Raw genomic sequence first — 27,617 nt, 5'->3', positions numbered from 1 at the left:
GAGCGGTCAGCATGAGGAAAGGAGGAGAAGCAAGAAGAAGTGGCCTTCTCCTTCCTTTGCGCATGGTACTTTAATAGCGGGGTGGTGGAGGAAGATAATTTAACAACAGGTTCGCATGAACCCGTGCGAAACAACTGAATCCCACCGCTGCTGTATTTATGTTACAGTGTCCCAGAGTCATGTGATTGCCATTCCCAGCTGGCTTCTGACAAGCAAAGTCAGTGGGGGAAGCCGGATTGATGTAACGACCCGATGACTCACTTAACGACTGCTGTGATGCGCTTAACAACTGTGACAAAATAACTGGGCACGACTCAATAACCACTTTGCTTAGCCACAGAAATTCTGATCTCAGCTATGCTCATAAGTCGAGGACTACCTGTAGAGAAATTCACTGGAAAATACCAGTTGGGTGAAAATAATCATAATTGCTTGTGGTCGACTACAGTTCAGGTGCCCAGCAATGCGCCAGCCAGAACCAGTTAGGACTAAATTATTTTTCACCTCCTGCCTCTCTCAACTTCCTCCTAAATATAGCTGCGGGGTAAGCAAATTATATGTTATTCCAGCACAGTCTCTTCATTAGCAGACTCTCGTCTTCCTTTTTCCCCCCTCTTTCTTTTAGCTGTGACCCAACTCTGTTTTTTCTGAGTTTAATTATGCCAGATATTTAACGGCAACCTGGTGCTGTAAAAAGTTTGTTTACAAGGGTGAATTCCCGCTGGCAGACAAGGGATAGTTCCTTATTGCAGTTAAGAGACAAAGTGTTCGGAATGGCTGTTACTCCTGTTTCCAGGAATTGGGTTCCTAACATTTCCTGGTCAGAATTCCAAATAGAGACTTGTCCCCAACTTACAACAGTTCATTTAATTACCATTTGAAGCTACAATGGCACGGAAAAAAAGGGACTTAAGGACCATTTCTCACACGGCTGTTGCGGCGTCCCCATGATCGCGGGATCAAAATTTGGATGCTTGGCAACGGGCATGGATTTGTGACTGGTCGTAAATATGTCGTGTCCAGGGATCATATGATCCCTTTTTGTGACCATTGGACAAGCGAAGTCAAAGAGGAAGCCAGATTTCCTTAATGACTGTATTACTAACATAACAATTGCAATGATTTAACAACTGCAAGCAAGAAAGATTGCAAAATAGGACAAACCTCACGTAACTATCTTGCTTGGAAACATAAATTTTGGGCTCTGTTGAGGACTATTATACTCTCTGCTTCCAAGAGAACATTGGTGGATTTCTGTTCTTAATTTATTTTTTTGCACATCAGTAAGTTGCTTTCTTTCTAATTGCAAAGATTTCTAAAGGTAAAGGTTCCCCTCGTACATCCGTGCTAGTCGTTTCCGGCTCTAGGAGGCAGTGCTCATCTCTGTTACAAAGCCAAAGAGTCAGCGCTGTCCAAAGACGTCTCCGTGGTCATGTGGCCGGCATGACTAAACTCCGAAGCCTCACGGAGAGCTGTTACCTTTCCCACCAAAGTGATCCCTATTTTTCTACTTGCATTTTTTTACGTGCTTTCGAACTACTAGGTTGGCAGAAGCTGGGACAAGTAACAGGAGCTCACTCCGTTATGCGGCTCTAGGGATTTGAACCACCAAGCTGCCGACCTTTCTGATGGACAAGCTCAGCATCTTAGCCACTGAGCTAACGCATTCCTTATTTCTACAGATACTTTAAAAAGAGATCACGTTTCTCTTTCTCTCTTTCCAATCTTCTCTTTTTAAAATCTTAGCTCTCCTTGTCCTAGACATTTTTCCAGCTCTCTGGCGAGTCTTTCTTTCTTTCTTTCTTTCTTTCTTTCTTTCTTTCTTTCTTTCTTTCTTTCTTTCTTTCTTTCTTTCTTTCTTTCTTTCTTTCTTTCTTTCTTTCTTTCTCAGCCTGAGGCTATTATTAAAATGTAGGATGTTTGGCACTTTCCCTGGCCCCTACCAGGCGATTTTATAAAAGAAATCTAGGCTGGATGACCTTCGCATCTTTTATCGTTTCATTATCTCACCCGTGAAGGCGAAAGATCATTTATTTGGTGCCCTCTGAAGAACCGTGTCCAAGTCAACTGTGCTGGGCAAACTGTCAGCCGGGACTCCAAATTGGCGCATCAAAACCCTTTTCAGCTTTTCATTTTCCCATCGGCGTCAGCTGCTTTCCAGGGCTTTACAAAGCAAACTTTTGGCCCGGTTGGAATGACCGAAAGCTTGGCCCCCTCTGCTTTTCATGAGAGTCTCTAAGCATTGGGACGAGCTCCAGAAACCAGTTCTTGTAGGAATCTCAGCCAGATGGAGGGTACTTTCAGACAATGACCCTGAAAAATATATTCTGGAGCTTCACAAACTTTTTCCTGAAAGAGCAGGTTTAAAGTTTAGGACATGTTTTAACAGAACAGAATATTTAAGAGAGTAACAGAGTTGGAAAGGGACCTTGGAGGTCTTCTAGTCATGCAAGGAAAACAGCAGAAGCAGCAGAAGACTTTCTTTCTCTCCCCCAAATTCCTCCAGAAATGAATCTCTGTGGACTTGTCATGCTGGCACAGCCTCTTGGAGCAGGATGCCTTGAAGGGTCCCAAAGACTCATTTCTGGCGGAGTTTTGGGGAGAGAAAGGAAGACTTTTGCTGCTTTCCCTGTGTCCAGCCAAAAGCAGAAGAAGAAAGAAGCGGGAAAAAAGCAGCCCGGTGGCCAGGTGAGGCGTGTGGGGTGAGTAGGGCAAGTTCCCCCACTCCGCCCTTTCCCTCCTCCCCTCACTACCTCGTGTTGTTCACAATGCAAGTGACACAAGTCTTGTGTTCCCATGGGCCGTGTGGGCGGTGCGTGCAGACTGAATTAATTGTTTTGGGGGGTGCTTTGGGGTGACATTTCTCGGCAGACCACCAAAATTTTCTCGCGGACCACCAGTGGTCCCCGGCCCACTGGTTGGCGACCACTGTTCTAGTCCAACCCCCCACTCAGGCCTATACCATTTCAGACAAAGGGCTGTCCAATCTCTTCTTGAAAGCCTTCAGTGCTGGAGCACCCACCATTTCTGAAGACAAGCTGTTCCACTCACTGATGGTTCTCACTGTCAAGAAATTTCTTCTGAGTTCTAGGTTGTGTCTTGTTTTGGTTAGTTTCCATCGGTGGTGGGATTCAATTTTTTTTTTTTTACTACCAGTTCTGTGGGCATGGCTTGGTGGGCATGACAAGGGAAGGATATACTACAAAATCCCCATTCCCTCCCCACCCTACTAACCTGCTTTCCAGCTCCGTTCTCCTTGTGCAGGGCAACCAAAGAAGACCCAGCCTATCAGCTGGGACTCAGGAGGTGGAGAATAGAGAGGGGCAGGGCCAATCAGAGGTGGTATTTGCCGGTTCATCGAACTACTCAAAATTTCCGCTGCCGGTTCTCTAGAACCAGTCAGAACCGGCTGAATTCCACCTCTGGTTTCCATCCACTAAAAAGAACTCTTGTAACTTTGTTCAGTTTTCATCCATTGCTTTCTTGTCTTGCCTTCTGGTGCTATGGAAAATAGGTTGACCTTACTCTCCCTTGTAGCAACCTGTGAGATACTGTGAGATTCTATCGCATCACTTCTAGCCTTTCTTTTCATTAAACTAGACACACCCAGTTCCTGCAACCGTTCTTTATATGTTTTAGCCTCCAGTCCCCTAATGATCTTCTCTGCACTCTTTCTAGAGTCTCAATCATCTTTTTTTTGCACCGTGCGAACCAAAACTGGATGCAGTATTCCAAGTGTGGCCTTATCAAGGCATTATAAAGTGATATTAACATGTCACGTGATCTTGATTCTATCCCTCCGTTGATGCAACCTGGGGTTGCGTTGGCTTTTTTGGCAGCTGCAGTACATCATCTTCCTCACTTCAAAGATGCTCAACGTAGAACAGAGAATGACATGGTTGGAAGGGACCGTTGACTTTGCTTGTCAGAAGGTCACAAAAGGGGATCACATGACCCTGGGACAATGCAACGGTCATAAAGATGAGTCAGTTGCCAAGCATCTGAATTTTGATCATGTGACTGAGAGGATGCTACAAATGGATGCTAGGAATGTTAGGAGTTGAAGTCCATGAATCGTCAAGGGGCTAGGAATTGTGGGAGTTGAAGTCCGCAGGCTGTAAAGGGGCCATAATTGTCTGCTTGGTATGTTGTTCGTGTATCCATGGTCTATTTGATTACAATTTTAATTATCCATTGAAGTCTGTGTCTGACTTATTGGGCTGCAGATCCAAACCAGAGAGTTATAGAGGTGAAGATGACAGACTCAATGATTCTTCTGTAGAACTGAATCAGCAACTCCTTGGCCAGTTTGAGCTTTCTGAGTTGGCGCAGGAAGAACATTCTTTGTTGTGCTTTTTTGATGACATTATTGATGTTAGGTGTCCATTTTATGTCTTGAGATATGATAGGGTACCAATCTGAAAAGCAAAAGCATTTTAGAGTTTGGGTCAGTGATCATTGGCTCACAAGCTACCTGGATCAATAAAACAGAATAGAATAGAACAGAACAGAACAGAATAGAATAGAGAAGAGAAGGGAAACTTTTTATTGGCCAAGGGTGATTGGACACACAAGGAATTTGTCTTTGGCGCCTATGCTCTCAGTATATATTAGTCAAGAGTCAAGAATCATCAGGAACAACACTTAATGTTAGTCATAGGGTACAATAAGCAATCACGTCATACTAGGAAACCGGCAATATAAATCGTAAGGATACAAGCGACAAAGTTACAGTCATACAGTCACAAGTGGGAGGGGATGGGTGATAAGGAGTGATGGGAAGATTAATAGTAATAGTAGTGCAGACTTTGTAAATAGTTGGACAGCGTTGAGGGAATTATTTGTTTAGCAGAGTGACGGCCTTTGGGAAAAAACTGTTTTTGTGTCTAGTTGTTCTGGTGTGCAGTGCTCTAAAGCGTTGTTTTGAGGGAAGGAGTTGAAACAGTTTATGTCCAGGATGTGAGGGGTTTGTAAATATTTTCACAGCCCTCTTTTTGACTCATGCAATATATTGGTCCTTGATGGAAGGCAGGTCGGTAGTTGTTTTTTCTGCAGCCTGCTGGCTTAGGCTAAAATGATACTGACTCTGCAATGAGTCAATGGTCATAAAGAGAAGTCAGTTGCCAAGCATCTGAATTTTGATCACGTGACCATGAGGAATGCTGCAGCTATCGTAAGAGTGAAAAATGTCATACGTCACTTTTTTTCAGCGCCCTTGTAACTGAACGTTCACTGAACAAATGGTTGTAAGTCAAACACTACCTGGGTAAAAACCGAAAAGGGAGTTTTACTTCTTTTAAACTCTTCGCGTCCACATCTCTTGACCCACTTCTGATCATCTTGGAAAATCTTTCAGTAGTTAGAGTGAGGAAAAAAAAAAAAGACGACTCCATCATGTGATTCCAGAGTCGATCCAGGGCTTCTATTCACATGTAAATTGCTACCGCTTTAATTAATCAGCTGAAATCTCAGGCATTCCATCAACTGAAGGTCCGGGAATTAAGGAAGAATGATTCCCTCTTTAACATGCATACAGCAAAATCAGAAAGCCACAAAACGCCCTTTAAGATTCACCCCGCATTTAGGTTGCTGGATTTATTAGATAGATAGATAGATAGATAGATAGATAGATAGATAGATAGATAGATAGATAGATAGATAGATAGATAGATAGATAGATAGATAGATAGATAGATAGATAGATAGATAGATAGATAGACAGATAGACAGACAGACAGACATCTCAAAGACTTTTGTTCCTCAAAAACATATTCTTTTGGGGCGCTTCCTTGTTCAGATCCTGTTGGAAACCTGCATTCCGTTTTTCTGAGAGTATTTTTCTCAACCCTGCCAACTCCAGAGCCCTTTGCCATGGAAATGAAAATCTGGTGTTTTTTTTTTCTTTTTCTTTTTTTCCCCCATATTCTTCTGCTCGCTGATTGAGATGCAAAGAGTTCTGTGCAGTTTGATAGTCTGCTTTTTTGAAGAAGAAAAAAAAATCTGGGTTGCCTGCTGAGGTGAAACGAGACCTCTATGGAGTTGTTGAATTATCACACAGCGGTGCCTTTGTAAGCCAACTTACACAACCCAGCTTCATGAAAGCTACAATTGCACGTGTGAAGCTTGTGTGTATGTGTGTGCGCGCGTGTGTGTATTTTGCCTAGTGCAGGAATAGACAGCTAGGGCCCTTTACGGCTAGCTCAGGAATTCTGGGAGTTAAAGTCCACAGGTCGTAAAAGGAGCTAGTTATTCTGGGAGTTGAAGTCCATGAGTTATAAAGGGTCAAGGAATTGTGGGAGTTGAACTCCACAGGTCGTAAAAGGGGCCAGGAATTGTGGGAGTTGAAGTCCATGAGTTATAAAGGGTCAAGGAATTGTGGGAGTTGAACTCCACAGGTCGTAAAAGGGGCCAGGAATTGTGGGAGTTGAAGTCCATGAGTTATAAAGGGTCAAGGAATTGTGGGAGTTGAAGTCCACAGGTTGTAAAAGGGGTCAGGAATTGTGGGAGTTGAAGTCCACAGGACATAAAGGGGCTAGGAATGCTGGGAGTTGAAGTCCACAGGTTTTAAAGGGCCCATAGTTATCTACCCCTGCCTTGGTGTGTTGTTCGTTTATTTTTATTTATTTTTATTTGTCAATTGCTTACAAGATAATAGGTATAAGTAAAAACATAGTTATGAATACATGGATACATATAAGAAAAATAAAAAATATATATAAAAGAAACAAAGGGACAGGGACGGTAGGCACGTTAGTGCGCTTATGCACGCCCCCTACAGACCTTTTAAGAAAGGGGCGAGGTCAATAGCAGACAGTCTAAGGTTAAAGTTTTTGGGGTTTGGGAAAAAAAACCACAGAGTCAGGTAGAATATTCCAGCCATTGACTTCTCTGTTGCTGAAGTCGTATTTCCTGCAATCAAGTTTGGTGCGATTAACCTTGAGTTTGTATCTATTGTTTGCTCTTGTGTTGTTATGGTTGAAGCTGAAGTATTTGTTTGCAGGTAGGACATTGCAATGTATGATTTTATATACTATACTTAGATTGGACCGGAGTCGGCGTAGTTCTAGGTTTTCTAGGTCTAGAGTTTCAAGTCTGGTGGCATAAGGTATTCTGCAATGAGTAGAGGAGTGGAGAACTCTTCTTGTGAAATGTTTCTGGACTTTTTCAATTGTGTTAATATCAGGTACGTAATGTGGTTCCAGACTGATGAGCTGTATTTGAGTATTGGTCTAGCAAATGTTTTCTATGCTGTAGTTAGTAGTGTAATATTACCAGAGAAAAAGCTACGTAGGATTAGGTTAACAACTCTTAATGCCTTTTTGGCTATGTAGTTACAGTGGGCTCTAGCACTTAGGTCATTAGAGATGAGTACTCCAAGATCCTTGACAGAGTTTGGATCATCAACAAGGTCTTGACTATTCAGCCTGTATTTTATTTTCTGATTTTTTTTGCCAATATGTAGGACAGAGCATTTATTTGTTGAGATTTGAAGTTGCCATTTGTTTGACCATTCTGATATATAGTCAAGGTCTTTTTGAAGGGTAGCAGTATTGTCTGTAGTATTGAACAGATTTACATCATCAGCTAAAAGAATGCAGTTGCTCTTAATATGATCACAGAGGTTATGTAGCGTATGAAAAGAGTTGGTCCTAGAACACTGCCTTGGGGGACACCACTGTTGACAGGTACAGAATTTGATATGACGCTCCCAATTTTGACCTTTTGTTGTCTGTTTGACAGGAATACTTCTATCCAGTTATGCAGGCATCTAGAGATACCCTAAGATTTTAGTTTTAGGAGTAGTTTGTCGTGTACCACTGAATCAAAGGCTTTACAGACGTCTATGTAGATTGCGTCTATTGCTTTGCCCTGATCAAGTTGTGTAGTCCATATGTTTTTATAGTGTAAGAGTTGCAGATTACATGATAGTTTTTTCCTAAAACCAAGTTGTTTATTAGAGAGTAGGTTGTTTGTCTCTAAGTGGAGGATGATGGATTGGTTAATAATTGATTCCATGACTTTACAGGTGACACAGCATAAAGAGATTGGTCTGTAATTTTCAACTAGGCTGGGGTCTCCTTTTTTAAAGATGGGGATGACCGTGGCTTGTGACCATAGTTTCGGCAAGGAGCTGGTCCTGAAAGATTTTTCAAAGATTATGCTTAGAGGTTTAGCTAAGGCAATGGATAGCTTTTTCAAGAAGTAGGCACATATTCCGTCCAGTCCAATAGATAGGGATGGTTTTAGATTGCGTAGTGCTTTTTCAACATTGTCTTCTGTAAAATCAATATGTATTAGATCATTGTAGTTGTCTGTGATTCAACTAGGAAGTACTGGGCATGATCCATTGCTGTTTACAAATACTGAGCCAAATAATATGTTAAAGAGGCTGGCTTTAATAGTGTTGTCGTTGCAGTCTTTACCATTAGGTCCTTTCAGGGGTGGGATGGACCTTGAGTCTTTTAGTTTGTTGTTTACAAAATTGTAAAAAGCGCAGGTGGAATTGGTGTGTAGAAGGTTTTCTTCTTGTTTAATGTGATAATTAGTGCATTCAGTTTTTATCTGGTGGCATAAATTTTTGTATCGGCTTTTGAAGTTGGCAATGTGACCAGATTTGTTTTTCCACCAAAGTGATTTCTTTTTGGATTGAAGCTTCCTTATTGTTTTGGGTATCCATGAACTATTTGATTATAGTTCTAATTATCTATTGAAGTCTGTGTCTGTCTTGTTGGGTTGCAGAATCAACCCAGACAGTTATAGAGGTGCAGATGACAGACTCAATCATTCTTCTGTAGAACTGGATCAGCAGCTCCTTGGGCACTTTGAGCTTTCTGAGTTGGCGCAGGAAGAACATTCTTTGTTGTGCTTTTTTGATGACGTTTTTGATGTTAGGTGTCCATTTTAAGTCTTGAGATATGACAGAACCTAGAAACTTGAAGGTTCATGCCAATCTGCAAAGAATAAGCATTTCAGAGTATGGGTCAGTGATAATTGGCTCACAAGCTAGCTGGATCCATACAACCTGCTGGACTCAGCTAAAATGATATTGATTCTTTTGTGGCTGAGCGTGCAATGGGAATTCAACCATGGCTTAACGTGAAGTCATGCGGTGTTAATCCTATTAAGCCATCATACCATCTTTCTGTTTGGGGGAGAACTCCATTTCCTGCAAATGCAAGAGTTTACATATTAATGAGTTGGAAGGGACTTAGTAGGTCATCTAGTCCAACCCCCGCCCAAGCAGACCCTACACCATTTCTGACAGATGGCAGCCCAGTCTCTTCTTGAAAGCCTCCAGGGATGAAGCTCCCTCAACTTCTTAAGGCAAAATGTTCCATGGGTTGATTGTTCTCACTGTCAGAAAGTTTCTCCTTATTTTCAGGTTAAATCTCTCCTTGTTTAGTTTTCATCCACTCTTCCTTGTCTGGCTTGCTTTGGAGAATAGCTTGACCCCTTCCTTCTCTCTGTGGCAGCCCCTCAAATATTGTAATGCTGCTATCCTGTTTCCCCTGGTCCTTCTCTTCACTAGACTAGCCAGGCCCAGTTCCTGCAACCGTTCATCATATGTTTTAGCCTCCAGTCCCCTCATCATCTTGGTTGGAGTTCTGCGTGGTTAACACAGGTGTGAGCTTTTAGCAAATTGTGTGAACAGAGCTACAAAGCGGCAGACAAAAAGAAAAGTGCATTTGTTCACTAACAAGTAGTCCTCGACTTACAACAGTTCATTTAGTGACCATTCAAAGTTACGACAACATTGAAAAAAGGTGATCGGTGACTATTTTTCAGACTTACGAGCTGAAGTCCACCCACCTTAAAGCATGCTGCCTGAGGAGTTCTGGGAGTTGAAGCCCAAATCTTAAAGCAGGGGTCTTTAAACTTGACAGCTTTGAGGCTTGTGGACTTCAACTCCCAGAATTTCTCCTCCAGTCATGTTAGCTCAGGAATTCTGGGAGTTGAAGTCCACAAGTCTTAAACTTGCCAAGTTTGAAAACCCTTGTCTTAAAGCACGCTGCCTGAGGAATTCTGGGAATTGAATTCCACCCTTCTTAAAGCAGGCTGCTTGAGAAATTCTGGGAGCTGAAGTCCACCCATCTTAAAGTGTCCCAGCTGGGGAATTCTGGGAATTGAAGTCCACCCATCTTAAAGCATGCCAGCTGGGGAATTCTGGGAATTGAAGTCCACCCATCTTAAAGCATGCCAGCTGGGGAATTCTGGGAGTTGAAGTCCACCCATCTTAAAGCGTCCCAGCTGCGGGAATTCTGGGAGCTGAAGCCCATCCATCTTAAAGCACGCTGCCTGAGGAATTCTGAGGACTGAATTCCACCCGTCTTAAAGCATGCTAGCTGGGGAATTCTGGGAGTTGAAGTCCAGAGTCTTAAAGCACGCCGGCTGGGGAATTCTTGGAGTTGACGCGCACCCATCTTAAAGCATGCCAAGACTGAGAAACCCTGAGTCAGCTTAACTCTGTGCACTCCCTTGATTTCTCCCTGCCTAAAGTCCAGAGTGATCCTTTCCCGTGGGACGTGCACTTCAAAATGAAGCTGCTTTTCTCTTCCATTGCATCATTTTACCTTAAGTGACACAGTTAACGGGCAGTAGAAGCTCTGAGCAACAACCTCTTGCGGAGTAAGACTCATTGGGGGGGAAGTTCCCTTTGAGGAAATGAACTAATGGAATGAACTTGTGACCTGGGGGCAGAACTGGGGGACAGCAGAAGATGGTTCAGCTCCTTCTCGCTGATCTCGCAGAATAAGAGAGTTGGAAGGGCCTCGGAGGTCCTCTAGTCCAGCCCCCTCCACAAGCAGGAGACTTTATACCATCTCAGACAATTGACTGTCCAGTCTCTTCTTAAAAACTTCCAGTGAGGGAGCGCCCACGATTTCTGGTGGCAATTTTTGCCGATTAATTGTTCTAACTGTCAGGAAATTCCTCCTTAGTTCTGGGTTGCTTCTCTCCTTGATGAGTTTCCATCCATGGCTTCTTGTCCTGCCTTCAGCTGCTTTGGAAAATAAATTGACACCCCCCCCGCATTCTTTGTGTTAGCCCCTCAAATATTAGAAGGCTGCTATCATGTCTTCCCTAGTCCTTTTTTTCACTACTAGACTATAACCAACTTCTGCAATAGTTCTTCATATGTTTTAGCTTCCAGGCCACTAATCAACGCCTTTCAGATGGGCCCTAAACTCCCTCTCTTTGTATATATACTTTTCTCTCCCAGAGGTGTCACTTCACAGTGACAAAAAAAACCTTCCCGGGGTGTTGGTGCTTTTGGTCTCTGCTCCCTTATATTGTGGAGTCTTAGTGGACAACCAGCTAAATATGAGCCAGCAGTGTGCAGTGGCAGCCAAAAAAGCCAATGCAATCCTAAATTGCATTAACAGAGGGATACAATCAAGATCAAGGGAGGTACTAATACCACTCTATAAAGCCTTAGTAAGACCACACCTAGAGTACTGCATCCAGTTTTGGTCACCACACTATAAAAAAGATGTTGAGACTCTAGTAAAAGTGCAGAGAAGAGCAACCAGGATGATTAGGGGACTGGAGGCTAAAACATATGATGAACGGTTGCAGGAACTGGGCTTGGCTAGTCTAGTGAAGAGAAGGACCAGGGGAGACAGGAGAGCAGTCTTCCAATATTTGAGGGGCTGCCACAGAGAGGAGAAAGGGATCAAGCTATTCTCCAAAGCAGCTGAAGGCCAGACAAGGAATACTGGATGGAAACTGAACAAGGAGAGATTTAACTTGGAAATAAGGAGAAACTTTCTGACGGTGAGAACAATCAACCCATGGAACATTTTGCCTTAAGAAGTTGTGGGAGATTCATCCCTGAGGCTTTCAAGAAAAGATTGGACTGCCATTTGTCAGTAATGGTGTAAGGTCTCCTGGTTGGGCAGGGTTTGGACTACAAAGTCCCTTCTGGTTCACTTCTAGAATTCCTCGTTATCTTCCTGGATGCTGTCCTTTCGTTGGTAGTACAGATGAAAAAGCTACTTGTGCATGTGGACTGATAACTGTAAATTGGCATTGTCAACAGCATTTAAAGAAAATCAATACAAAATGTTTTGTAGATGGCACTTAGCCCCAGCAAGACTGGCCAAAATGTATCCAAACACAAAAGCAGAATGTTGGAAGTGTAAATATAAAGAAGGAACATTCTTCCATATGTGACGACAGTGTCCAGAAGTTAAAAAATATTGGGTGAGGGTACAAAGATGGTTATTAGAAATTACAGAACCCAAATTAAAACTTGAACCAGAAATATTTTTATTAGGAATAATTAAGGGAAAATTGAGCAAGGTCATCCGATGCATCATTATACATATCATAACGGGAGCGAGAATAGCCTTCACACAGGGATGGAACAAAGAAAAGATATCATCTGAAGAAGACTTGACACAAAAAATAATGGATTGTGCAGAGCTAGAAAAATTCACAGTGGAATTAAGAGGCAAGGATAGGTGGTACAAATGGGTGGAGGATGGAAATAAGAGTTGATGTTTAGGTATAAAGGGCGGTGTATGTATTAATAACGACACAAATCCTGTTAATGGGAATAGAGATTTGTATTTTTATTTTTTTTTAAAAAGAAAATATTAAAAAGAAAAAAAGAAAAAGCTACTTGTGCACCTAAGACCTTGACTTGCTTGCCTAGCTGCTCGTAATCACTCAGTATTATTTTCAAGTCCTTTTTTGTGTGTCATTCGTCCCTAAGTGTAGAAAAGGGTAGTAATCTATGGGCCTAGTAATTTGGGTTATGGTTAGGCACAGGAAGATCTTTTACCCAGACACAAATGTTAAGAAAAATGGGAATTTAGAAGTAATAGAATTACAGAGTTGGAAGGGATCTTGGAGGTCTTCTAGTCCAACCCCCTGCTTAGGCAGAAACTCTACACCAGTTCAGACAAATGGTTATCCAACATCTTTTAAACAACTTCCAGTGTTGGAGCATTCACAACTTCTGGAGGCAAGTTGTTCCTCTGATTAATTGTTCTCACTGTCAGGGAATTTCTCCTTAGTTCTAAGTTGCTTCTCTTCTTGATGAGTTTCCATCCATTGCTTCTTGTCCTGCCTTCAGGTGCTTTGGAGAATAGCTTGACTCCCTCTTCTTTGGGGCAGACCCTGAGATATTGGAGCACTGCTATCATGTCTCCCCTAGTTCTTCTTTTCATTAGACTAGACATACCCAGTTCCTGCAACTGTTCTTTGTATGTTTTAGCCTAGAGTCCCCTAATCATCTTGGTTGCTCTTCTCTGCACTCTTTCTAGAGTCTCAACATCTTTTTTTACATCATGGCAACCAAAACTGGATGCAGGGTTCCAAGTGTGGCATTAACAAGGCCTTATAAAGCGGTCTTATGAACACTTCACGTGATCTTGATTCTATCCCTCTGTTGATGCAGCCTAGAACTGTGTTGGCTTTTTTGGCAGCTGCTGCACACTCGCTGGCTTACATTTAAATGGTTGTCCACTAGGACTCCGAGATCCCTTTCACAGTTACTACTATTGAGCAACGTGCCACCTATACTGTACCTGTGCATTTGATTTTTTTTGCCTAAATGTAGAACCTGACTTTTTTCACCATTGAAAAAAGATTTTTGGGAAAGAGATGTTTTGCAAAAAAAGTAAGGATAGCAGCGGCAAGGTTGAAACTGCCTTTTTGGGGGGGGGAGCAGAAATAAACAGAGGACAAGCCCATCTCTCCTCTAGGTGGGTTCAGTCGTCCCTGTTTGTTTTTCTAATTTGCACCTTTTCACCCCAGAGCCATTGCATGATCTCCTGCTTGGCTGAAGCAGCTTAACATGTTGATGCTTCAGCAAAATCAGTTTATTTCGAGCTACGCTGGGTGAGTCATAAGAGGTTTCTGGACACCTTGCCAAGGAATGTCTGCTACTCCCAGCCGAAGGCCGCTTCCGTGCACAAGAGGAACACATGGTTGCATGGTGATTAGACCGAGAACGGCCGCCTGTGCGCTGATGGCTGTCTGTGTGTCTTTGCAACCTGAGGTGAATGGCAAGCAGGCTGGAGGGAACGTGAGGAACATGCCACAGCCACAGGGGAGAGCAGCTGATAGCGTAAACCTTTCTTCTTTTGTTGGCTTGTTCCATCTTAAGGGTTTAACTGATGGGGTGCTTTCACTCAGAGCCGGTAGTCTGACTACACCAGAAGAAATTCTGCAGAAAGGAAGCAGTAAGCCGGAAAGCAAGTCCTAGGCCGCGTTAACAGAGGGATAGAATCAAGATCACGTGAAGTGTTAGTACCACTTTATAAGGCCTTGGTAGTAAGGCCGCACTTGGAATTCTGCATCCAGTTTTGGTCGCCACGATATAAAAAAGATGTTGAGACTCTAGAAAGAGTGCAGAGAAGAGCAACAAAGAGATTTAGAGGACTGGGGGCTAAAACATACGAACAACAGTTGCAGGAATCTGATATGGCTGGTTTAATGAAAAGGACTAGGGGAGACATGATAGCAGTGCTCCAATATCTCAGGGTCTGCCCCAAAGAAGAGGGAGTCAAGCTCTTCTCCAAAGCACCTGAAGGCAGGACAAGAAACAATGGATGGAAACTAATCAAGGAGAGAAGCAACTTAGAACCAAGGAGGAATTTCCTGACAGTGAAAACAATTAATCAGTGGAATTACTTGTCCCCAGAATTTGTGGATGCTCAAACATTAAGAAGAGATTGGATAACCATTTGTCTGAAGTGGTGTAGGGATTCCTGCCTAGGCAGGGGGTTGGACTAGAAGACCTCCAAGGTCCCTTCCAACTCCTATTCTACTCTATTCTGTTCTGTTCTATTCATTTCTGGTTGTATTCTTTTCTACTCTACTCTACTCTACTATTTCTATTTCTATTCCTTCCAAGTTCACTATTTTGTATGTTCTTTAAATGAAAAAGGGTACAAGACGTTTTCCCCACTACAGTATTAGTATTAGTATACACAGCATGTCGCAATCCTTGGACTTCAGGCTATGCGACATGTACAGCTGGATTTTTTTCCCCTGACAAATTGTTGTGAGTCCTGTTGCTCTTTAGATACTTGCTACAGAGCCATCAACATACACACTGCGGGGTTTTTTTTTTTTTCAGATAGGAAGCTGAGATTGGTCTTTGCAGCCAAGAAATTATTTTAGACTGCAATCCGAGCAGTCTGTTGTAATCCTCCCATCAAGTCAATTGTGCAAGATGAAGTTATGGTTTATCCAACTGCTATAAGACTTTGTTCTGGTGAAAAACAGGGCGAACTTTCTGATTTGGGGCAAGTTTTTGTCTTCTCAGCCATATTTGGTGTCTGAGAGAATGGTAAATATTTAAGATTTGCATGTGGAGTTCCGCCATTTTCTATTCACCATTTTTTTTTATTTCCCAGAATGCTCTAGGGTGATCAGATACTGGGAGGCATGATGGGAGATTTTAAATCAGCAGTTGGATTGGTGCCCATATTTAGGTTAAAAGGTTGGGGGAAAGACGCGGGAAGGACCCAAAGCACCTGAGGGCCCAGCTAAGGTGTATGTCTTAGTAGCCACTGTTGAAAGGCTGTCAAAATGCCTTTCTTCTGAGGATTCAATTTTCCCGCTGGGAGAGCTCCGGCGCAAGGATACGGACAACTCCTTGAAAGCTGGATCTTTTTATTTTTCAGGAAGGCGAGAGATAGCAAGAAGTCTAGCTAGCTTTGTATGATAAGTCCCTGATTTTTTATACCTTTTCTCCTTTTGTGTGTGAGTGCTTGTGTTTGTATTTCTTAATGTTTTAAATCCTGTCAGGGGTTGTCTTCATTTCTGCCGGAGGGTAAACTCGGTGGGGTGCGGAAGGCAAACTTTGCAGGGTGGTTTGATTGGATTATCGGTTTCGTCCTATTCTCTTTTAGCTTAATGGTTTCTTATATTTGTTTTGTGGCAATCTTCTGTCTGTCTCCTTTGCAATATATTTTGTGTCTTTTGTCTGTTTGTTTTGCTGATTTGGCATGTCTTGTGTTTGTAAGGGTTTTCTTGTTTCCTTAGTTTTCTTAATTATTTGGGCTTTTGTCTAAGGGGCTTCTTTAATACCTTTTATTTGATTCCTTTACCTATGCAAGTTTGTTTTATGGCTGGCTTGATGTTCCCTTTGGGCTTTTCCTGCTTGGGTGACACCACTGTCCTCGTGAAGTTCCCTTTCCACACCACTATGATAGGAAAGCACTGCTATTAAATAATCCCTTCCTTCCTTCCATCCATTTACCCATGCAGTCATGGACAAATCTGTTCAGATTTTTGGAAGTGGTTTGCCATTGAATGAATCTTATGTCACCCACCTGGCTTTCATGCCTATGCCTGGACTAGAACTCACCATCTCCTGGTGATTGGCCCATCCTCAACCAACTGGCTTGGATGCCTAAGGCAGGACCAGAACTCACCATCTCCTGGTGATTGGCCCAGTGTCAGCCAGCTGACTTTCATGCCTAAGGAGGGACTAGAACTCACTGCCTTCTGGTGATTGGTCCAATGTCAACCAACTGGCTTTCATGCCTAAGGAGGGACTACAACTCACCATCTCCTGGTGATTGGCCCAATGTCAGCCAGCTGACTTTGATACCTAAGGCGGGACTAGAACTCACCCCCTCCTGGTGATTGGCCCAATGTCAACCAACTGGCTTTCATGCCTAAGGAGGGACTAGAACTCACCACCTCCTAGTGATTGGCCCAATGTCAACCAGCCAGTTTGCATGACTTTAGGCAGGACTAGAACTCACCATCTCCCAATTTCTAGCCCGATGCCTTAACTGCTACACTAACTGGCTCTTGTGTTTTGCAATCCCAGTGCAAAACGTTACCCTGGAAAACCACTAGCTACGGCAGGTGACTTGCATGCCTCCTGTCTATCGCCCCTGCCCACGCTGAGTCCAAAATCTCTAAAAACGGACAATTTCAAGTATCTTGAGATGCAAGGTTGGACTAACACCTCATGCACATGGAATTAGCTCCAGGCATTCCTCGTACAGTTAAATGACCTCTCTGGGCGGTCTTAGGATCCCACTAGCCACGGTGGTGACATCACTTGGGAGTTCTTGAAAATTTCCCACCCTGTAATTTCTCTGGTGTAAAAGTTGCACCAGGTTTCTTGAAAGCCCTTCGGGGGCAGCCATCGGCAGCGCTGATAATTTTCCAGAAGCAGCCTGCATTTCAGTACCAAAAATGTGTTATTGTTTTTTCTCTCTCCCTCTTGCCATTTTTCTTCAGGGTAACTTTCCAAAACTATTTCCTTCATTTTTGATTTGAAACTTACGGGCCTTTTCTTCTAGTTTCTTGAAACTAGAAAGTTTACTTCCCTTTGGAAAGGAGAAAAATAAATAGTCTTGTTTTTCTCTCTTCTCCCGTTTCTCCTGTTCGCTTTTTCAGACTTTTTTTTTTCCCATTCTTTCCTGTCTTTGTGGAGAGTGATGAGTTTTGAGGGAGCCAAAAATCCCTCAAAATTTATGTTCCATCCAAAATAGTTTGTACAGAAATCCCTTTTCCTGAATCCAGTGTTCTTATTTCCTAGAAAACACTAATATTGGGGAGGGAGATATTTTACAGGCTCACATGATGTGACATTCCAATTTGTTTACAAGTAGCTTGTTGAATGAGCTACTGCTGGTCAGGTTCTCACAATGCACCACCAGGCCATAAGGTGGGCCTGCAAACTACGATGGCTGTGTTCACGCAGTTTGCCAAGTTATTATAGGACAGGTAGTCCTCTACTTATGACCACAAGAGAATCCCAAATTTCCATTGCCAAGCAAGCCAGTTAAGTGAATTTTCTCCTGTTTTGCAGCCTTTCTTGCCAAAAATTATTCACAGGTTTATTAAGTGAATCTGGTTTCCCCATGGATTTTGCTGGTTGAAAGGTCATCAAAAGTGATCACATGACCCCCAGGACCCAATCATCATAAATAAAGGGATGCTGCAATGGTCATGATGTGAAAAATGGTCATAACTCAGTGGGTTTTTTTTCCATTGCTGTTGTAGCATTGGTCACTAAACAAATGATTGTAAGTCAAGGACTATTTGTATAACATTCTCTGTGAACCTGGCTATTCATGGCATAAAATTAGATACTAGCCAAAACGCCATTGTCTATGCCAAGGGCCTTCAAACTTGGCAAGTTTCAGGCTTGTGGACTTCAACTCCCAGAATTCCTGAGATAACATGGCTGGAGGAAGAATTCTGGGAGTTGAAGTCCACAAGTCTTCAAGTTTGAAGACCCCTGGAATAGATGAAGAGAGGTAGAATAAATAGAGACAAAGATAGATAGAATAGAGAGGGAGGGAGGGAGAAAGATAGAATAGATAGATAGATAGATAGATAGATAGATAGATAGATAGATAGATAGATAGATAGATAGATAGATAGATAGATAGATAGATAGAATAGATCAAGGGTCTTCAAACTTGGCAAGTTTAAAACTTGTGGACTTCAACTCCCAGAATTCCTGAGCTAACATGACTGGAGGAGGAATTCTGGGAGATGAAGTCCACAAGTCTTAAAGCTGTCAAGTTTGAAGACCCCTGGTCTATGCATTCCCTCTGTATATATACTGTCCTATTTCTGTAAGTTTCTCATAATTTCCTTATTTCACTGATGGGTGTGGCATGGGGTGGTATGATGGGGATCAGTGCAGTGGCCTAGAGGTGGAGCTCTCGCCTTATAATCAGGAGGCTGTGAGTTTGATCTCTGGGTAGAGGCAGATAGTTCTCTCTCTCTCTGGGCATGATGAGAATATATCTGCTGAATATAACTCCGCAATGGCAATAGGAAGGGCATCCGGCCATTAAAAAACTGCTATCTCAGTTCAGTTGCAAGGGATTAGGGAGTCATTAAAAAAAGATGGCTGGTGGTTACATAGCATGAAAGTTCAGTAACATAATGCAGTTTATTGCATTTTTTTGTATCCTTAAAATGTGCAGCCAGGCATCTGCCCATCGGCTGAAACACCTTGACCCAGACAGGTGAACAGTATTGGGAAAAATATTGATTTAATGGCAGTGTTTCTGTTTTGCAACAGCTCAGGTGGTCATTGATTTAACAATGGCAATTGGGACTAGAATTTCCAAGGGAGTTTATTAAGTGATTTGTGCCTGATTATTCTAGGACCTTGTTCGCTGGGGTTGTTAACCGGATCCCTGCAGTTGTTAAGTGAATCACTGTGGTCATTAAACGAACCCACCTTCCCCCAGTGACTTTGCTTGTGGGAAAATGGGTGATCAGACAGCCCCGGGATTCAGCCGGGTTTGTCCAGAGTATATTCATGAACTGGAATAGAGCATGGTAAGAAGGTCAGCCAGTGAATAGGCACAGCAACTAAGTCAGCCAATGAGGACTGTTTGGAAACTGAAACTAGAAATAGTCTAGCCGTGGCTTTATATTAAGCTCTGCAGCTCTGTTAAGCTCTGAGTCTGCCTGTTGAAAATGAAACCGCTTCTCTCCTCTGCTGTGTGTCTTGCTTGCCTGCTGAACTAAAGTGAAACTGATGCCTGTTTCTGAGTTGCTGTTCTGCTCTGAACCTGTCACACGTCTGCTTCTGTTTGAGTTTGCTCCCTGTTGGAGAAATCCACAACTGGTATTGTAAAACTTGTTTAATGTGTTTATAAAGAAGTTAAATGAAGCCTCAGCCATCTGTGTTGACTCTTTTGGCACTGAATTAATGCTGCAAAACTAGGAACAGGGGCCAAATTCTGATTGGCTACTCGTGTGATGGTCCTAAGTGTGAAGACCAGACATAAATCGCGTTTTCCAACGCTGTTGTGACTTCAATTGGTGGTTGAATGAATGGGTGTAAGTCGAGGACTACTTGAAGCCTTAGGGATGCTAGAGGAGGGAGATAAGAAGGTAACGCAAACACTTTTTGCTTGGGATCTGCAGAGAGGCAAATCCAGAGGAGAGAAAAAGAAAGTGACTCGATCTAAGGCAGCTCCTGGCGATCCCTGAGACCCTGAAGTGTGTTCTCTTGAAAATAGAGGTACTCCTCGAGTTACAACCACAACCGAGCCCAAAATTTTGCTAAGCGAAACGTTTTGAGTTTTGCCCCTTTTACGACTTTTCTTGCCACCGTTGTTAAGTGAATCATTTAGTAACACGGTTGTTAAGTGAACCTGGCTTCCCCAATAATTTTGCTTGTCAGAAGGTCGCAAAAGGGGATCACGTGACCCCCACCCCCGAGATGCTGCGACCGTCATAAATACGAACCAATGGCCAAGGATCTGGATTTTGGTTGTGTGGCCACAGGGATGCTGCGACCGTCATAAGTGTGGAAAATGGTCATAAGTCCCTTTTTTCAATGCTTTGGTAATTTTGAACGGTCACTAAATGAACCGTTCTAAGTCGAGGACTGCCTGTATGTAGAGAATGGATCAAGAACCAACCGTCTTCTTTAGGCTGGCCGGAAAGGAGGTTATGTGGCCTTATTCTAGAATGCCATATATTCTGTGTAGAGAAAGAGTAAAAGAGAAAGAAGAGAGGAAGAGAGAGAAAAAGAGGGAGGAAGAGAGAGAAAGAGAAAAGGAGGGAGGGAGAGAAAGAGGAGGAAGAGAGAAAGAGAAAAAGAGGGAGAAAGTGAGTAAAAGAGGAAGAAGAGAGGAAGAGAGAAAAGGAGGAAGAGGAAGAAAAGGGAGGAAGAAAGAAAAAGGAAGAGAAGAGAGGAAGAAAGAAAAAGAGGGAGGAAGAGAGAGAGGAAAGAAGGAGGGAGAGAGACAGGGAGAGGAAAGAAGAGAGAGAGAGAAGAGAGAAAGAGAAAAGAGGAAGGGAGAGAGAGAGAAAGAGGAAGGAAGAAAGAGAGAAAAGATAAAGAAAAAAAAGAGGAAGAAGAGAGGGGAAAAAGAGGAAGAAGAGACAGGAAAGGAGGGAGAGAGACAGGGAAAGGAAAGAGGAAAGAAGAAGAAGAGAGGAAGGGAGAGAAAAAGGAAGAGGAAGAAAAAGAGGAAGGGAGAGAGAGAGGAAGCGAGAGAAAAGGAGAAAGAGAAGGAGAAGGAAGAAGGAAACGAGAGAGAGAGAGAGATTCTTGCGCCCGCGGGCGCCCCTCAGTTCAGCCAGGCGCCTGGCGGGGGCAGCAGCGGGAAGCAAAGAATCCCGCCGCCCCTCCCAGCGGCTGCGGGGGGGGGGGAGCGGGAATAGGTCTGGGGGGCGGGGGCGAAGGCAGGGCGGGGCCAGCCCCGTGACGTCACAGTGCCGGCCGGCTCCTAGAAAAAGCAGCGCCGGGGCGGCCGCTCTTCATTTCGCCAGCCACGCCGATCCGGTTTAGCTCCGACGTCCGATCTCAGCCCGGGATAAACCGTGTGGTCGGCGCTCTCCCCACCCGCTCCCTCGTTCGGCGTTTTTTTCCAGAGATTGAAGCCGTTGTGGGAGGCTCCCTCTGCTCGGGACCCCGATTTAGGCTTGGGATTGAAGGGGTCGCCCCCACCTCTCCGCTCGCTTTAGAGCCCCGCCGAGAGCCCCCTCCGGTTCTTGCAAAGGAGAGCAAAGGGAAGGACAAAAAAAAAAAACACCCCGAAACCGACCGAGCGGCCCCTCACTTTTTGTGACCCTCCCCTCCTCGCCCCGCATCCGCAACGAAGGTGGAGTCGGAGCGCGGCGACACCTTGCTCGCCAAGATGCCCATGGAGCTGACGCAGAGCCGGATCCAGAAGATTTGGCTGCCGCCTGACAATCACCCCACGTTGCCGCGCCGACGTGAGTTAAGGGAGCGGGTGGGTGGGTGAGGGGCTCAAGCAAGAGGGGGGGGGGAGGGTCCCGGCCGGATTTGGCTGCAGCGATGGGCGAAAGAGAGAGAGAGAGATGATAGAGAGAGGAAGGGAGAGAGAGAGATGGGGAGAGAGAGAGAAAATGAGAGAGGAAGGGAGGAAGAGAGAGAGATGAAAGCGTGTGTGTGTGAGAGAGAAAGAAATGGGGAGAGAGAGAAAATGAGAGAGGAAGGGAGGAAGAGAGAGAGATGAAAGCGTGTGTGTGTGTGAGAGAGAAAGAAATGGGGAGAGAGAGAAAATGAGAGAGGAAGGGAGGAAGAGAGAGATATGAAAGCGTGTGTGTGTGTGAGAGAGAAAGAAATGGGGAGAGAGAGAAAATGAGAGAGGAAGGGTGTGAGAGGGAGGAAGAGAGAGATGAAGAGAGTGTGTGAGAGAGAAAAAGAAAGGGGAGAGAGAGGGAGAGAGATGATAGGGAGGAAGAGAGAGAGATGGAGAGTGTGTGTGTTAGAGAGAGAAAAGAAAGAGATGGGGAGAGAGAAATGAGAGAGGAGGAAGAGAGATTGTGTGAGAGAGAGAAAAGAAAAGGGGAGAGGGAGAGATGATAGGGAGGAAGAGAGAGAGAGGAGAGTGTGTGTGACAGAGAGAAAGAAAGATGGAGAAAGAGAAATGAGAGAGAGGAAGGGAGAGACAGATGGAGAGTGTGAGAGAGAAAGCGATGGAGGGGGAGAGAGGGAATGTGTGTTAGAGAAAGGTGGAGAGAGAGAGAAAATAATAGAGAGGGTCCAGGGAGAGAAGGAGTGTGTGTGAGAGGAGGGAGGGAGAGATGCCGGCTTTGCTGCCAAGCCAAGCCTGGGGAGGAAGGGGAAGAAGCAAAGCCGGGGAGGAATTGCCGGGAAGAAACGCCGACCTCGGGAAAAGGAGCGCCGATCGGGTGGGAGGGAGGGAGGCCGGTCTCCTGAGGCCGAATGCTCGGATCCAGGAGGGGAATCCGGGGATCTCGGGGCGCGGCGATGCCCAGCGCGAGGGACGGGCGGACGGAGCAGCGACAGCTCCGATGCCGCTGCAGCGTCTCCAGCGGCCGCTTCCTTAGAGCGAGCGGGCGGGCGGGCGGGGGCTGTTGCTTGCAACCCCGAAGCGAGCTCGGGTTTTCCAGTTGCAAAGAGCTCCGTAATCGCCGCCGCCGCCGCGCCGTTGTTTTTGTGAGAAGGGAGGCCGGGGCTTTGCAAGCGAGCCCGGCCGGATCTGGCTGGCGGAGCGCGCGATCTCTGTCTTCTCTCTCTCTCTCTCTCTCTCCCCATCCTGGGCGAGCGTGGCGATGCCGGGCATGGCACGCAGAGCATGGCGGAGGGAGAGGCGGGTCGTCGTCAGCCCTCTGCCGCACGCGGGGGTGGGGTGGGGTGGGGTGGGGACGGGCGGTGCAGGAGGGCTGCCCCGGGCTTCCCCAACCGGCGCCCTCCCCTTCCAAGGTCCTCGCGCTGGAGCGCTGCTTCTAAGAAAAGGAGAACGAATCTCCGGGTGGAAAATGAGGGGGCCATTGGCGAGCTCGGAGCTCGGTGGTTGTCTTGCAGGTGTTTCGTGGCCCAACTAGGTACCATCATCAGTGTTACGAGGGAATAGGGTTTAAGGAAGAAAAGGAGAGGAAGGGAGAAGAAGGAATGAAGGGGAAAGAGGAGGAGGAGGAGGAGGAAGCAAAGGAGAAGAAGAATTGTGTGGCCCTTGGTACTTGGTGGTTTCATTGTAGGCCTTTCATGGCCCAACTGGGTACCATCATCAGTGTTAGGAGGGAATAGGGTTTAAGGAAGAGAAGGGGAAGGGAAGAAGAGGAAGGGAGGAGAAGGAATGAAAGGGAAGGGAGAGAAGGAGGAAGCAAAGGAGGAGAAGAAGGGTGGGGTCCTTGGTGCTTTCTCAGCTTGGTGCTTTTGTTGGCAGATGCTTTCATGACCCAGCTAGGTAACACCTTCAGTGCCAGAAGGGGTTTGAGGAAATGGGAGAAGGAGGAAGAAGAAAGAAAAGGAGAAGAACTGTGGGGTCTCTCTCAACTTAGTGGTTTCCTTGCAGATGTTTCATGACCTAACTAGATAACATCACCCGTTGCTAGTGACGAGACTAGTTTGGGTTTATGAAACATCTGCAAGAATAATCACCAAGTTCAGGGAGCACCAAGGAAAGTGCTCCTGGTTGCTGGACGCGCAACCGTCATCCCTTTGGACGGATGCTTTCAGATTGAGCGAACTGCTGCAGCTGTGGAGGGCCCACCCACCCAAACTCCAGTCCCGGCCGGTGGTTTCTCTTCCCAAGATCCAGAGATGTCTGTGGGGAAGCTGGGGGAAAAGCACACTCTGGGGTGACCGAGTTGGCAAGATGCCCTAAAGAGTGTTGAAAGGGACCTTGTAGGTCATCTAGTCCAACCCCCCGCCCTACACCATTTCTGACAAATGTTAGCCCAATCTCTTCTTTAAAGTCTCAAGTGATGGAGCTCCCACAACTTCCGAGGGCAACTTCTGTTCCATGGGTTGATTGTTCTCACTGCCAGAAAGTTTCTTTCCTTATTTCCAGGTTAAATCTCTCCTTGTTCAGTTACCATTCATTATTCCTTGTCTGGCCTACAGGAGCTTTAGAAAATAGCTTGACCCCAACAGAAGAATTAATTTTACAAAAAATAGCAGACTGTGCAGAAATGGATATGCTGACACTAACAATAGGGAAAAAGAAGAATCTGATTATTACTCAATTTGGCATAGATGGTGCGTGTGGCTTGAAAAGAGAAATAAGAACTGATAAAGATGATTGTACAGGAGAATTTTCAAGAAAGTGATACACAGATAGGTAGATAGAGAAAATAGATGAAGATAGATAATAAATAGGAATTATAAATAAAGACAATAATTACTAAGGGTATATACGAATAGATGATGGAAATATGGATCAATACTGAATGTTGATGCAAATGTTGTTGAAAATGTAGCTACGATTTGTACTGGTGGAAAACAATAAAAATTATTTGGAAAAAAAAAGAAAATAGCTTGATCCCTTTCTCCTCTCTGTGGCAGCCCCTCAAATATTGGAAGACTATCATGCTATCCTGTCTCCCCTAGTCCTTCTCTTTACTAGACTTAGCCAAGCCCAGTTCCTGCAACCGTTCATTGTATGTTTTAACCTCCAGTCCCCTCATCATCCTGGTTGCTCTTCTCTGTACTCTTTCTAAAGTCTCAACATTTTTTTGGTAATGTGGTGACCAAAACTGAATGCAGGACTCTAGGTGTGGTCTTACTAAGGCTTTATAGAGAGGTTATTAGTACCTCACCTTGATCTTGATTGTATCCCTCTGTTGATACAATTTAGGATTGCATTAGCTTTTTTGGCTGCTGCTGCACACTGATTGGCTCCTATTTAGCTGGTTGTCCCCTAAGACTCCAAGATCCCTCTCCCAGTTACTCCTATTGAGCCTGGTTTCACCCAGTCTGTATGTGTCCTTTTGGTTTTTCTTGCCTATGTGTAGGACTTTACTTTTCTCTACATTGAATTTCATTTTGTTAGATGTGTCCCAGTGTTCTAGTCTGTCAAGATCCATCTGGATCTTGAGCCTATCTTCTTGGGTGTTAGCTATTCCTGCCAGCTTGGTATCATCTGCAAATTTGGTAAGTTCCCCGTCTATTCCCTCATCTAAGTGGTTAATGAAGATATTGAAGAGTACTGGGCCTAAGACAGAACCCTGCAAGAGTGGGACTCTTCCATGGGCAATCATGGGCGAAGGGTGGGTTGACTTGCTGCATTGCCCCTCCCTCTCTTTTGCCCTCCCCCCTTAACTACAAGCAGTCCTTCCCTTGCGAACCCTCAATTGAAACTCAAAACTTCTGCTCCTAAGCGAGTTGGGTGTCTGTATGTGTGAAGTGAGTTTTGCTCCATTTGAAGACCTTTTGGCCAAGGTTGTTAAGCAGATCCAACCAGATCGCTGCAGTTCTTAATCAATTCACACATTGGTGAAGTGAATCCTCCCGTTTTTCTCCCCCCAAAAAAAAAAAACAGGCTTTGTCAGACCTCTGTCTGGGAAGAGTAAATAGATGGCGATCCCAGGAAGATTTTGCAATTTTTGATCACTGATTATGGGGGCATTGCAACGGGCCCAAGTGCCCAAATGACACTTTTTCCAATACCGTTTGTACCTCTGGTCACTAAACCAACAGTTGTAAATCAAGAACCACTTGTTGAGAAAAAGTATAGATTTTAGACTCACGGGTCCTTTTTCCTTCCCCTCTGGGGGTTGCTTTGTGATGTGGGGTACCAACCTTTTTCTTCTGTTTGGGTCCCTGCGCCTTTCAAGAACCCCTACAGTGAAGGTGAGCCAGGTGAATGAATCTTTGCTGTCAGGTGATAAGGCCCAATTATTTATTTTCTTGGATGCAGCGGTTTGTGAAAGGTACCAGCAGGATAAGATATCATTTGGCTGTGGCCCTGCACTGTCTAGTAGCCCCGATTAAAGGACACGGATGCTTAGCTGACATGGCTTAATTTATCCTACCTTTGCCCGGACTTTTATCTACAGGGAAGCTGCTTTCAGTAATAGAATTTACAGTTAATGACCGTAATAAAGATGGATTGAGCCATAAGAAGTCAGGGAGGGAGGGAGGGAGACAGAGAGAAAAAAGAGAAAAAGAGGAAGGAAGATACAGGAAAAGAGAGAGAAAAAGAGGAAGAGAGTGTATATTGAAAAAGCACTTTGGGGATTGCCCTATACAGTTAGTCCTTAACTTACGACCACAACTGAGACCCAAGTTTCTCTTGCTAAGCAAGTCACTCTCTTAAGTGAGTTCTGTCCCATTTTTACGGCCTTTCTTGCCACCCTTTTTAAGGGAATCCCTGTTGAGTTAGTAACCGGGTTAAGTGAAATCTGCCTTTCCCCCTTGACTGCTCATCAGAAGGTCGTAAAAAGAGGATCATGTGACCCTGGGACACAGCAACCGTCATAAATATGAGTCCGTTGCCAAGCATCCGGATTTTGATCACGTGACCATCACGGGAAAAATGCAACGGTCGTTAAGTGTGGAAAATGGTCACCACTTAAGTCACTTTTTTTCAGTGGTTTTGCAACTTTTGAGCAGTCACTAAACAAATGAAAGTCAAGGACTGGCTATAATCTTATCTTATGCAGAAATAATCACCAGTACTAACTTCTTGGATTTGATATGTAAGCATGTGTTTGTGTATGTGTGTGTGTGTGTGTGTTACGTGTATGTATATATGCATTTGTGTGTATGTGTTTGGTGTTTGTGCATATATATGTGTGTGTGTGTGTGTGTATACACACAAACAAGGTATCTGTCTATATCTGTTATTGATCTGTGTATATCTATCTATATCTGTCTATCTCTCTATCTCTATCCATCGATCTATATCTGTCGATCTCTCTCTTTCTCTCTATCAATCTATCTCTCTCATCTCTCTATCTCTCTATTTATCTATCTATTGATCTACATCTATATTTATCTCTATCTCTATCTATCAATCTCTATCTATCTATCGATCTCTATCTCTACCCACCTACTTACCTACCTACTTACATCCCTTGTGTGTGAGCTATTAACTAATTATGTAAGTATCTTTTTTGGATGGGCCACAAAGCTGTGTGGATGTGCATAACTGCAAATTCCCACTGAGGAAAGGCTGGGTTGCAGGTGCCACAATCCTCAAAAGCCGCCTCTCTCTCTGATCGGGAGCTGGTCCTGCCAGGTGACTCAGGAGTGGAAAGTGAAACCACAGAGATGGAGGCACCTCCCCTGTGAAAGCCCTGTTTGTCTCAAACCAAGCAGCCAAACCTTTTTCATCCGCTCTTATCCAGGCAGTTGCGAGCTTAGCTTCTATTTTCACACAGTTCCTTGAATCATAACCCGATGTGGTTGGTTGGGTTGGCCCGAATCGGTGATGCCGCCC

General features: G+C 44.4%; 1 protein-coding gene across 5 annotated transcripts in view; it reads left to right on the top strand.

The window, feature by feature from the left end:
- The window catches only part of PFKFB3 (6-phosphofructo-2-kinase/fructose-2,6-biphosphatase 3), a 75,147-nt gene that overhangs the window by 16,259 nt on the left and 31,271 nt on the right, over nucleotides 1-27,617 (top strand). For 3 of the 5 annotated variants that reach the window (XM_087935329.1, XM_087935328.1, XM_087935330.1), the window contains exon 1: nucleotides 21,221-21,678. The exons of the other annotated variants lie outside the window; for them this stretch is intronic. In XM_087935329.1, the coding sequence (XP_087791455.1) occupies nucleotides 21,600-21,678 (79 nt within the window). In that variant the 5' untranslated portion in view covers nucleotides 21,221-21,599. Of the gene's footprint in view, nucleotides 1-21,220; nucleotides 21,679-27,617 lie in introns of those variants that run through there. 5 annotated transcript variants of the gene reach the window in all.

This window comes from Pseudonaja textilis, chromosome 5 (assembly GCF_049901715.1).
Source record: "Pseudonaja textilis isolate UNSWEBS1 chromosome 5, rPseTex1.2, whole genome shotgun sequence".
NCBI lineage: Eukaryota > Metazoa > Chordata > Lepidosauria > Squamata > Elapidae > Pseudonaja > Pseudonaja textilis.
This window is presented reverse-complemented; position numbering and strand designations above follow the sequence as displayed.